This window comes from Nothobranchius furzeri, chromosome 8 (assembly GCF_043380555.1).
Source record: "Nothobranchius furzeri strain GRZ-AD chromosome 8, NfurGRZ-RIMD1, whole genome shotgun sequence".
Classification (NCBI taxonomy): Eukaryota; Metazoa; Chordata; class Actinopteri; order Cyprinodontiformes; family Nothobranchiidae; genus Nothobranchius; species Nothobranchius furzeri.
In genome coordinates, this window is record NC_091748.1 from 80129657 (window position 1) to 80142952 (window position 13296).

The following is a 13296-nucleotide window of genomic DNA, read 5'->3' on the forward strand; positions in this document are numbered from 1 at the left end:
AATCAGTGTGCTTAAGGTCAACGATGTACTAAAGGTCAACAATGTACTAAAGGTCATCAGTGTGTTAAAGGTCATCAGTGTGCTAAAGGTCATCAGTGTGTTAGAGGTCATCAGTGTGCTAAAGGTCATCGGTGTGCTAAAGGTCATCAGTGTGCTAAAGGTCAACTGTGTGCTAAAGGTCATCAGTGTGCTAAAGGTCATCAGTGTGCTATAGTCAACGTTGCCTAAAAGTTGTTGATCACAGCAGCTTCATAACAGACTTGGTGACTCGGTGGGGATCTCTGGAACTGGTCTAGACTGGTTTAGATCGTACCTTTCTAACAGAAGTTACAGTGTCTGTAGAAACCACATCATGTCACATTCTACCCATCTGTTCTGTGGGGTACCCCAAGGCTCTGTTTTGGGTCCACTGTTGTTTCTGCTGTACACACACCCTCTTGGACAGATACTTGATTCTTTTCATAATGTCTCTTATCACCTATATGCAGATGATATTCAGGTGTACTGCTCCTTTAAGGATTCTGAGTTCTACAAACTGTCTGAATTACTAGAGTGTCTATCAGCGATCACCAGCTGGCTAGAAGATAACTTCCTTCAGTTAAACCCTGAAAAGACTGAATGTCTGATCATTGCCCCTGAGAGCACGGTTCCCCTGATTAGTCTAAAACTTGGTCATTTATCCTCTGCCGTCAAGACGAACTTGAGGAATTTGGATGTTTTTGACCAATCAGTGTCTCTTGTAGGACACTCAGAAACGTTGGTCCAAAACTGTTTTTATCATTTAAGAAATATCTCCAGACTGAGAAGGTTGGTGTCCAAACATGAACCTGAAATGGTTCTCCATGCCTTCATCTCCTCCCGTCTAGATTACTGTAACACACTCTTCACATGTTTTAACTAAAAGCCCTTGACCGCCTTCAGCTGGTCCAGAACTCTGCAGCGAGGCTCCTAACTGGAGCAAACAGAAGAGCACACATCACTCCTGTTCTGGTGTCTCTGCACTGGTTACCCGTTAACTCTAGAGTTCATTTAGAATCCTGACTAGAACCTTCAGGGCTCTACATGGTCAAGCTCCTCCCTATATTACTGACCTGTTAAAGCCTTACGCTCCGACCCGAGCCCTCAGGTCCACCCACCAGAACCTTCTAGAAGTTCCAGAGACCAGATATAAAAGCGGAGGTGATCGCTCCTTCCAGACTGTTGCACCCCGACTCTGGAACGATCTTCCTTTATCCGTACGCAGCGCTGACGGTCTGGACACCTTTAAACAGCTGAAGACTCTTTTATTTAAAGCTTCTTTTATATAAACCTTTAATTTTCTTGTTTTTAACTCAAACTTTTTATCTTTCATCTGTTAATGAAATGTTTTAATTTTATGACTTTATTTTTCCTGTTAATCTGATTCTGTTTTGAGAGCATTTTGATTTTAGGATGTTAATCTATTTATGATTTTATGACTTTGTTTTATTTTGTTTTGATCTATGTGAAGCACTTTGTGATTCTATGTCTGTGATAAGTGCTGTATGAATAACATTTACTTACTTACTAAAAGCTGAGGTACTGGAGATAGTTAACTGCTCTTTAACATCAGGTCTTTCTCCTAAACCACTGAAAACTGCTGCTGAGAAACCTTCTAAAGAAGAGGAACCTAGATCCTCGGTGTTGAACATCTACTGACCCATCTCTAATCTCCCTCTGATGGAAACATCATCGCAAAGGCGGTACTGATCCAAATAAACAACTGTTTAGAGTCAAATAACATCATGGACGGTCTTCAGTCAGGCTGTAGATAGCACCACAGCACAGAGACGGCACTGATCAGGTATTAAACGACATTCGTCTCAACACTGATTCAGGTGAAGCCTCTGTCCTGATGATGCTTGACCTCAGTGCAGCTTTTGATACTGTGGACCACGACATCCTTCTGGACAGACTCAAACTGGGTGGGACTAGGTGAGATGGGTAGAATTTCCATCTTTCAGAGTAAAACATGACCTTTTCAGTGGCGATGGTGGGGAAGGCTTGGTTGACGTCATTATTTGACAACTGATTGCTGTTCAGGGGCAGGGGAAGAAACAAAAGTACGTTTTGGGACTGTCCTGCTCCTGCCCCTGCTCCTGCCCCTGCCCCTGCTCCTGCCCCTGTTCCTGCTCCTGCCCCTGCTCCTGCTCCTGCCCCTGCTCCTGCCCCTGTTCCTGCTCCTGCCCCTGCCCCTGCTCCTGCCCCTGCCCCTGTTCCTGCCCCTGCTCCTGCCCCTGCTCCTGCCCCTGCCCCTGCTCCTGCCCCTGCTCCTGCCCCTGCCCCTGTTCCTGCCCCTGCTCCTGCCCCTGCCCCTGCTCCTGCTCCTGCCCCTGTTCCTGCCCCTGCTCCTGCCCCTGCTCCTGTTATAGGTCCGTTTGCTGTTTGATGCTGATATATCGTTCTTTTGCACGTCCCTTCTTTCCCTCTCTCTCTTTCTAGAAGCAGTATTCTGTTGTCATGACGCCCCACCATCACCTCTCTTCCTCTTTCACTTTCATTTCCGTCTGCATGTTCGTCTGGAATACAAAACCTTAATCAACTCTAATCGCTGAATCAGTAACACTCCACCTGTCGGAGCAAAGCTGTACAACTTGTTTTTGACACTTGACATCAAATCTGACAGGACAGAGGAAAAAAGGGATGTGAAGCACTTCCTGTTCACCTTCAGCATGACAGCAACTGCTTCCTGGGAGGCGTGTCTAGTGTCGTCTCCGTTGACCGAAAGGATCTGGTCTCCTTGCATCAGCCGTCCATCCAGCTCAGCGGCACCCCCTCGCACCACCTCAGAGACGAAAACGCCGCTGCCACTCCTGATGATGAAGATCAAACAGATGCTATTAGTCCATGTCCTTATATATATATATATACAGTTGTAGTCAGAAGTTTACATACACTTGTAAAAAATATAATCTAATGGCTCTACTGAGTGTCCCGTTATTTCTAAAACTCTGATTTTTCTCTGATAGAGGGATTGGAACAGAAACTTCTTTGTCACAAAAACATTCATGAAGTTCGGTTCTTTAATATCTTTATTATGGGTTAACAGAGAAAAGTGATCACATTTGCTGGGAACTGAATGAGATCCAAAGCTGCATTATAGGTACTGGAAAGGTGAAATCTAAGCCCCGCCCCTATTTAAAGTGTTTTTTTCCTCGTTTGACATAGATAGCTTCTTTCACTCCTCCCTCACACCATCTATCTTCTCTGTCCAGAATGTGTCCCTTGTCCTTCAGGTGTAGGTGGACGGCAGACCTGAAGAGGTGGCTCAAAAATAGAAAAACCTTTATGATTTGAAGACAAACCTCTTCCCGACAATGCTGAAGCCTAGCCCTCTACCGCTCTTCTTCTGCAGTTCCAGCTTAAAGACATCCAGGTTCTCCTCATCTCTGTACTGAGCCTCATCCCTCAGAACCGTCAGACGGACCTTAGCTGGTGTCTGCCGCAGGGCGGTGATTGCTTCCTCGTGAGATGCTCCGCGCAGGTCCACACCATTCACCTGGAAACACACACACACACACACACACACACACACACACACACACACACACACACACACACACACACACACACACACACACACACACACACACACACACACACACACACACACACCAGTGAACGAGTGTTAAGTCTGTTTATGCTGTTGTTTGAATCCGATGCTGAAGCTGATGAAACACTTTGGAGCCACATAAACCCTTTCTCCGAGCGGGGTTATCTGTGACGAGACCAAGACACACAAAACAGGCCATCAGTACCTCCAGAACCTGGTCTCCAGCCCACAGCCGTCCGTCTCGGGCCGCAGCACCTTCTTCATAAACCTCATGGATCACAATGGCGTCCTGAAGGAGAGACACCAGGCGAGGGAGAGAGAGAGGGTGTGTCTGTGTGTACTTGTCTTTATATGTTTAACCCTTTAGTTCCTAACGTTAATGTCCTTTGAGCACAACAAATGCACTGAGGTTATTTAAGGGTTAAGTGGACAACTTTGGACTGTAACCGGTCACATGTGGACATTTTTACATTTTGGGGACATTTTGCTGCTCATGTCAGTTCTCTTGTTGGCTCTTCCTTCTTCCATCTCAGGAACGTTGCTAAGCTGAGTCCCGTTCTGTCCCGCTCTGAACTTCATTTCAAGATCCTGGTTCTGGTCTACAGGGCCTTACATGGACAGGCACCATCTTACATTGGTGATCTTCTTAGTCCCTACACCCCCAGCAGGTCCCTGAGGTCCAGTGACCAAAGCCTACTGGTTGTGCAGCACCAGGCTAAAGGTCAAAGGTGACAGATCATCTGCTGCTGTGGCCCCCAGACTCTGGACCTCTCTCCCCCTGAGCCTGAGACCAGTGGACTCAGAGGTCTCCTTTAATCACCTGTTCAGGTTTGGTGGGACCTCCAGTGTGGCTGTAGCGGGTTGGTGTGAATAAATGTAGTTTAGATTAGCTTAGGTTAGGGTTAGGGTTAGAACAACACTGGTTATGGTTAGGGTTAGGGTATGGGTTAGTGGAGTCCCTAAAATCAATGGAAGCCAAGTGTGTGTGTGTGTGTGTGTGTGTGTGTGTGTGTGTGTGTGTGTGTGTGTGTGTGTGTGTGTGTGTGTAACTCTAAAGGCTGATTCATACTGACACTGCTCCAGCATGTCGGATCTGTCGGATCGCCATGATGCGACGCCGTATGGGCGGTCCAACAGTGATGGATCGTGTTGGAACGTCGGTTGGAGTCGAGCTCTATTTCCTAAACATCCGACGGCGGCGTTGTGCGCTGGACGTCTGTTATTGGTCAGCCAAACAACCCAACGTCATTTCCGGCACGACGTAGCTTCCCTTAAAACTGTAAACAGCGCGAGTGTTGACACAGTCCTGAAGGCATGGAGCAGATGGAGCGGAGTTGTTCTTCTAGCTCAAGCAGCTCCTGTCTGTGTCGTCCATGTTTTCACGTCGCAAACAGTAAATAGTAGTAGGACAGACACGTCACTACAAGGGTATGCACACCTGCATGGGAGCGCGCCTCCTGCTGTCCTGGTGGAGAATTTCTCTGCAGCAGGTCGGGCCGGTATGAATGCCGAGGAGGTTCGACGCTGCAGCAGCGAGCGGGTGTTAAGGGGGTGGGGGGGGTGGGGGGGGGTGGGGGGTGGGGGGCATGAATCAGGCTTTAGTGTGTGTTACCAGCTGTGTGTCTCTTCCTCCAACTATGCTGAGTCCCAGTCCGGACCGGCCTTTGCTGATCTCCAGAACCGTCTCTTGACCAGGAACCACAACACAGCAGGACGGGTCTGAAGGGGAGGAGCCATTCAGCTGATTGACAAGTCAAACTACAAATCATTTTTGTCTCAGACGTCCAGATCAGCGAGTCCATACTCAGATTCAAAAGTCTATTAGTCAAGAAAAATGAGGAGGTAAACAGTCTGTCCCCCCTGTCCCTGTCCCCACCTGTCCTGTCCCCACCTGTCCTGTCCCCACCTGTCCTGTCCCCACCTGTCCCCCCCCCGTCCCTGTCCCCACCTGTCCTGTCCCCAACTGTCCTGTCCCCAACTGTCCCTGTCCCTACCCGAGCTCAGGGGACAGCACCTCATTTAGGAGATGTATAATCAGTCAAATGTTGCACTTTTAGAGCTTCCATCAAAATCAAAGCTCAGCTGGTTGTTCCTGGGGTCACAGTCCAGTGGACACTCAGGGTCAGGTGGTGCTGTTCTGGTCAGACATGGGAACAAGTCATTGTTTTGCCAGTCAAGTCAAGTCTGACACTTCAAATTTCATGTCATTTCAAATCATTTTTAAACAATAAGTTCAGTGTAAACATAGACCATGTACTGTTTTGAAATCTGTATTCATCCCAACACGCGTGGAACTGGACCTAGAACTACAAACGTAGTTCTGGACTAGCTAGCTAACTAGAACCGTCTTCCTTTAAAGGGCCCGAGTCACGCTGTTTTACACTGTCCAGGACAACTATAGGCACAATATATGATACATGATTTCATTGGGGGCAGCAGAAGCTCAACAGGTTGTCCAGTAATCGAAAGGTTGCAGGTTGAATTCCGTCTCTGGATAGATTATTCTGCTGTTGTGCCCTTGGGCAAGACACTTAACCCACCTAGCCTGCTGGTGGTGGTCGGAGGGACCGGTGGCAGCCTCGCCTCTGTCATTGCGCCCCAGGGCAGCTGTGGCTACATTGTAGCTCATCCCCACCAGTGTGTGAATGGGTGAATGGTATACTGTAGTGTAAAGCTTTGGAGTCCTCTGACTCTGAAAGAATTATACAAGTGCGGGTCATTTACCATCTAAATTAGTACCGTTGGCACTAATAAAGTGACGATGTATAGCTTTAATCATCAATCTCTGGAAAAATCCATCAAAATGTTGTTGAAAATGCATAAATGATGTCCACAGGGTTCAAGGCGGGCTCTGGGGTACGCCATTTAGCTGCCATGTTCTCTTCTACGTGAGCTGGGGTCTTTCTCAATGCCAACAAACCTTGCCTTGATGTCTTGGCCACGCCCCACTTGCCTAGGAGGTACGTCATCAGGAACCGCCAAGGCGTGTTCCAGTGTTCATGTTCTACCGAGGCGTATGTTCTCTGTCTGGTACCCGTTTAGCTAGCTGAGTAAGTACAGGGAGCCTAAGTCTCCTCCCTTTCCGGTCGGCTCATGGGTCCTCAGAAGTACGAAAAAATGAATGCAGGTCAACGGGGCTAAAAAGGCTCTTTACCAACCGGCTTTGCCTTAGACCCTGGATCACACATATGATGTACTGCAGTTTATATGAAAAGTAATGATGGTGTTTCAACCACGCCAGTCACGTACTTTTGAGATTCATCAGCTTGGAAAAGTTCGTAATTAGCACAACTACATCGGCACGTCGCATATATGATGTCACCATATAAGCTCCTCCCCACTAGCGTAGCTGCTACCTACCACATGTCAAGATTTATGGTGCTTCTTTCCTCCTGTGGGAAGTTTGCTGAACTTACAGCCTTTTTCCCTGAGGTTCTCCGTGTCTGGTTCAATGACGTCAATTTTTTGAAGCGCATTTGTAGTCCTGGACTTATTTTCACACAAAACCTAAAATAGCGATTCCCCCTGTTTGAACATAAGCGTGTTCTTGATATCAAAAAAGCTTCTTTAAAATTCACGGACATCATATGTGAAATCCACGGCACAAAACAAGCAGAATTAGAAAATAGCATTTTTAGGCCCGTTGACTTGCATTCCTTATTTTGATCTTCCAGGGACCCGTGGTGCAGAAGCAGATGGGTGTGACATATGGCGCTTACACATTAGTGTCTGCACGCCCCCAAAAGGTACCGGACGGCACCGGAATTTGGTTTCACACACAGGTCAGATTTGTGTTTTCGGTGCCCAGGCGACTCTTTTTCTCAGACCTTCCCCAGCGGTGAGACTGGGACCAAGACGACACTACGGACTGATTGGCCGGCTGAAATTACGCCTACCGCCTCCGATCTGCGAGAAGAATGAGCCAGTGGGGGTTTCCCTGCAAATGCGATTCATTTTCATGCTGGATGCTGTTGGGTAAACTGTCTGTAGCACGGAGCTGCTGCTCTGGAGCTGCCGATCAGTGTGGGAACGGGAGAAGAGAATAGCTCTGTGTGTGTGTGTGTGTGTGTGTGCGCGCGCATGCGCCTGTTCTCCACATCAGAGCTATTGCCCCGGCGAGCAGACAGCTTCTCAGGGGAGAACTCAGTGTGTGTGGTTAGGGTTAGGGTTAATGTGGTTCAGAGTCTCCAAAAGTAACACAGCTCATGTCCGCCTTTGTTTACCTTATAACGGAGGACACCTCGGACTTTCCCGCTCGTATTAAACCCCGCCCACAGGCTTGGGGATTTCCGCGTTCCTGAGAAGTCCTTCGGGTTTATATGTGAACACTACACCGCCCGTTCGAGACCGAACTCATGCCATCCAGCCCCACCGAACCCCGACCGTAAGCGCCATTAGGCTCCCTATGCATGGGAGGTGTCTTGTGGCCTAGCCTTGGTCAAAAATTTCCCAGAATGCACTGCATTATTTTCAAAGGGATGGTGGATCAGGAGCCGACGGCTACTTCGGGGGCAAACCTCCAGTTTAAATATAAGTCAACGAATAACAGCTACCGGGCTGATATCTAAAATGTGTTTTAATATCCAAAGAAGTTACGTATGGTTGGCTAGCTGCTTAGTAGCTGCAGCTTCGGTGGATAGCAGGTAGTAACTCGCTTACATATTTTATCTAACCAGTACATACACAATTTAACAAGTAAAAGGCTCGTTCTACATTTATATTGAAGACATGGCCCTGCGAGGCCAGGCGCCTTGACATTGAGAATACTCCTGGGCTTGGGGTCCTGGGACTGCTGATGACATCACACTGAGCGGGATCGCCACTGATGGAGCGCCTGAAACGGTTGGCGGTCAGAAAGGACTGACTGCATTAGTAACAAAAGAAATGAGCCGTTTGGGTCTGGATGCAAGTGATTTACTTGTTTGCCACTGTATCATACATCAAGAGTCTTTGTGCACATTCCCCGAAACAACGCAATGAGAACCGTTGTGTCGGCCATAAACGTCATCAAAAGCAGAGGGCTGAGCAACCGCCCGTTTGTAAGAGCTCCTCTGCGAGCTTGAGTCAGAGCTAGAACATCTTGTTTATCACTGTGAGGTGCGCTGGCTGAGCTGTGCAGATATGCTGGTACGGTTTCATGCACTGCAGGAAGAAGTCAGACATTTCATGGAGATGAAGTGGAAACCGTGGAGCTCAGTGATGACAAGTCTCTCAGCGACCTGGCCTTTAAAGTGGACATCACCAAGCACCTGTCAGAGCTAAACATCAAGCTGCAAGGTCCCAACCAGCTCATCAGCTCTCTGCTTTCAAATGCCAACTCATTTGAAATGAAGTTAAAGCTCTGGCAAGGACCACTGGAAAAGGGAAACCGTGCACGTTCCAACCCTGCAAGAGCAAAAGCTGATGTTACAGCTGAATATGCCGTTGAGTGTGCAAAACTCCTCCAGGCATCCGACAGCAGGTTTCAAGATGTGAAAAATATTCAAAAGGAACTAGACATCTTAGCTACGCCGTTTAACGTGCGCCAGACAACCTCCAAATGCAGAATAACGCTGAGCTCACAGCTAAGTACAACAACCTCTCTCTGCTGGACTTTACAAACTGCACGTGTGTGCAGAGGACTTTCCCAGCCGGAGGAGACATGCCCTGAAGTTTGCATCTCTATTAGCAACAACATTCAAATGTGAACAGTTCTTCTCAAAACTGACTCTTGCAAAGAGTCGCTTCCGCTCAAGACCGACTGACCCAAACTTGGAAAACCGGCTTCGAACAGCATGTTCAACCCTACCGCTGACATCAAACGCCTCTCCAAAGAAAAACAGTTCCAGCCATCTCGTTAGGCGAGTCTGATGTGCAACAAGCCAGCAATTCCCAGGCTCAGAACACAGTAGTTTTAGACTTTATACTTCTTTCTATTGCATCACTTGGTGTTACGGCCGCCGCCGGTTTGGAGCCCAGTGGCGTGCAGCGTTCCCCGTTTTCCTGTTCAGCAGTGCAGCACCTTGGACAGCTGCCCCTTGGGAAGCAACTTTCCTCCAGGACCATGGACAGCACCAGAGCAGCAGTCACAGCCAGCTGGGACTTTTCACCTCGTCAGCTGGAGCTCATCGGGGAGAGAAATCGTTTGTGGGTTGCAGCAGCAACTGGTGTTCTCTTCCCTTGTGGGTTTTGGCTCCGTCTAAACCTTCTGCAGTTTTGCTTCCTTCTAGAGAGAGAGTAGGTAGGATTTTGGTGTTTGGGACAATTTGAGTTAGTTGGTACTTTTAGACTAACCTTAGTTAATTACTCGGTGGGGGTTTTGCCCTTTCTTGATTTCCAGTCCCCTTTTAACAAAGGAGAGTTATTTTAGGGTTTTCAGTGTGGACGTTCTCAGTTAAATAGTTAATCTTAGTTTGGTTTGTCCTTTGGACACGCCTTGGTTAATTTCTAGGTGAGGGTTTTGCCCCCTCCTTTTGGACTTTCCAGCCCCTTTTAATAAACCTTTGAAAACAAGGACACTTTGAGTTGGTTTTGCTTTGTCAAGCCTTTTCCCCCCTTTAGGGTGACCTGACGTTAGACTCGTCCATTTTACATTTCCCCTCTCCTCATCTTCCTAGCTGAGCCCACTGAAGGGGTGTAACACTTGGTATGTGTTCATCATCACGTGGCCCTCAGAGAGCTGTTAAGAAAATGTAACGGCCCTTCAAGAGAAAAAGGTTCCCCACCCCTGCACTAGATGACTGGCTGGATGTACGACTTACGGAAGTTACGTTAACACGTTCAAAAACATTTAGCTCAACAACAAAACTGCTAAACTCTCTCCAAAACCAACGTGAAAGAACAGAATCAAAAAAGCGATGGAATTAATTTTGGCCGAATGGTATTGCCATAGTTTGAAGTAATCGGCAGGCGCACGACCCCGAGCAGATACTGACCAGTCCCCACCAGAAAACTGAGGAGACACGCCGAGGTCGCACGCCGTCTACTCGACAGCTAACGTTTACCGTAACGTACCTGAAAGGTATGTGCTGCCCCCTACTGCCAGGAAACCACACTGTCATGCCTCAACCTTTAAGTAATCCATATGAAAATCCACCCTAGTAGTGGTTTAACAAGCTGGCTGGGACATCAGTCTGGCTCAGGTTTTGATAGATAAGTGTTGACAAAAGGACGAGCGACTACGTCCTTCAGGGGAACTTGTGAGTTAAAATGCTCACAGATCCGTGTGTGGAGGAAGCAAGCGGGTTTAACGTAGCTAATCTGCAACGCCCGCCTCCAGAGCGCTGAAACCCGGCTACATATGGAGGAAATATCAAGTATTTTCAAGTAAAAAGGATCAAGTCAAGTCCGAGTCCGAGTCACTGGTGTACAAGTCCAATTCAAGTCCAAGTGTTTGAAGGTTTTTTCAAGTCAAGTCTAAAGTTATCTAGTGAATGACTGGAGTCGTGTGGTAGCGACCTGTGACTGACCTGCGTTAGCGGCGAGAGCATCAGGACCAATCGGAGAAGCTGCTGCTGGTTTACTGGAGCTGCTGTCAGACCTGCAGGACTGCACACAGACTCGAGCAGGTCAGCTTTTACCTGACACGTTTCAGCTCGTGTCTCCAGCCGTCATCAGAGCTCGCCGGTGCTGGTGGCGTCGCTTCCTGGTACCCACGGGCAGCCGAGGGCCATGTCGCTCTACTGCCCGCTGATGACACGGTCCCATGCGTGATCCAACGTGAATACTCCATCATCTGTTGGTGGTCCTGTGATTCTGACCCGTGTACCGTCCCAGTCCGTCGTGTGGTTTCTCTGGTGCAGCGGTCTGCAACAGCTGATGTCTTTGACAAGTATCTGAGCGGTCACCTGCACTCATAACTCTGTTGGCTTCACAGCCGGACAGCAACCAGGAAGAAACGCATCTGAGAGATCTTGTGATGTCCGAGTGGTGACATCAGTTTTCCTGTAAGCTAGACATTACTAATAAAACCCTCCCATGCCATTTGTGTTAAATGCCCCCCTGCTGATCCAGGGGGTCAAGAGGTCAGGATGGATACTGCCGGGAGAGCGGACCTCTGGGCAACAGAACTCGTACTTCAGAACCGAGCACGAGCCGTCTAGTCTGAGACCCTCCAGCTGACAGCAGGAGGTAAAAAGTTACCTTCTGGTCACTTCTGATGAAATACTTGTCCTCTGGTACGCTACACACTCTACCTGACTGTCGTGTGCTCTAGTAGGCGTGTTGGTATCATATTTTTCTGTTATGCCTTTGATATGTGGAGGGGTCATTGCTGGTTTGGGTTCTGGTCTTTGTGTTTCTGGTTCTGTTTTCTTTTCTACTGTTGGTAGTTTTCCTTGAACAGACATGATGGAGGATTCATGTTTGGTCACGCATCAGACCGTGTCATCAGCCAGGAGGTCAGGCGGGCAGCAGAGGACGACGTCGCCCTCTGCTGCCCGCGGGTAAAAGGAAGTGACGCCACCGGCCATCTCTGATGATGGCTAGAGCTACTAGCTGAAACGTGTCAGGTACATAACAATATATAATATATATGTATATATATATATATATATATATATATATATATATATATAGTAAACTATGAAAGAAAAGAACAAAAGATGGATAGAACGAACGTACAAAAGAGAACCAGACAGGACTCAACAGAACCCAGAGCTCGAAACAAAAACACATGAATGAGCTTTGGTCCTTACCTGAACCTCCAGTGGTGCCTGTGGAGCCCGCTGCTCACTTTCTGGAGACTCTTCAGCTTTTAGCCTCTGCAAGAGGAAACAGTCACGTAGAAGTCATCATGACCCGGCTCAGTCAGCAGAACCTCTGAAATGCCTAAATAACGACTACTGAGAGGACTGTGTTCCATCCTCATCATGAGACACGACACTCATGCTGAGCAAACTTCTTCTGAGTCTCAGATCATCTCTGACTCGCCTGTTCAATTCAATTCAAGTTTATTAATAAAGCGCCAAGTCAGGAGTCGTCTCAAGGACCTGCACACAGTAAACACTACAGGTCAGGTCATTAAGCCAATCAGTAACAAGTTTCCTATATAAGGAACCCAGCAGGTCGCATCGAGTCACTGACTAGTGTCAGAGTCTTTACAGCAATCCTCATACTAAGCAAGCATGCAGCGACAGTGGAGAGGAAAACTCCCTTTTAACAGGAAGAAACCTCCAGAGAATCCTGGCTCAGTATAAGCAGCCATCCTCCATGACTCACACACACACATACACACACACAGACACACACACACACACACACACACACACACACACACATATATATATATATATATGTGTGTGTGTGTGTATAGATAGATATACGCGTGTGAGCCCCGCTTGACTTGGAGAGGATTAAATCCACCACTATGTTAAGCAGGAAATTATCACGAAGGTCTCAATGTTCCAAACAAGCTTCATGGAATACCCCCCAGGAATGAGCCCATAGAGGGACAGCTGGTGTTAGTGTTTAGGAGATAAAAGTAGGAGGACAGACTGAGAAGGTTTGGACATGTCCAGAGGAGAGACAATGACGGCATGGGCAGAACCATGCTGAAGTTGGAGCCACCAGGCAGGAGACTGAGAGGAAAGAGGACATGACGTTAGTTGGTGTGAGGGTAGAGGACGCAGAAGACAGGCTGTGGAGACACCTAAAGGGACACGCTCTGAGTAGAAACGTATACATGATACTGAAACGGGTGTGCTGTGCATGAGTACATCACTCTAATGACTGAAGCTGGGGCCTTG

General features: G+C 47.9%; 1 protein-coding gene across 1 annotated transcript in view; it reads right to left on the reverse strand.

Annotated features, from left to right (window-relative positions):
- patj (PATJ crumbs cell polarity complex component) overlaps window positions 1–13296 on the reverse strand; it is a 186977-nt gene that overhangs the window by 34094 nt on the left and 139587 nt on the right. Inside the window, exons 35-40 of the mRNA XM_070554394.1 lie at window positions 12247–12312; window positions 11020–11098; window positions 5184–5290; window positions 3777–3860; window positions 3324–3517; window positions 2684–2831 (exon numbers count right to left, since the gene is read on the reverse strand). Of these exons, the coding sequence (XP_070410495.1) occupies window positions 2684–2831; window positions 3324–3517; window positions 3777–3860; window positions 5184–5290; window positions 11020–11098; window positions 12247–12312 (678 nt within the window). The remainder of the gene's footprint in view (window positions 1–2683; window positions 2832–3323; window positions 3518–3776; window positions 3861–5183; window positions 5291–11019; window positions 11099–12246; window positions 12313–13296) is intronic.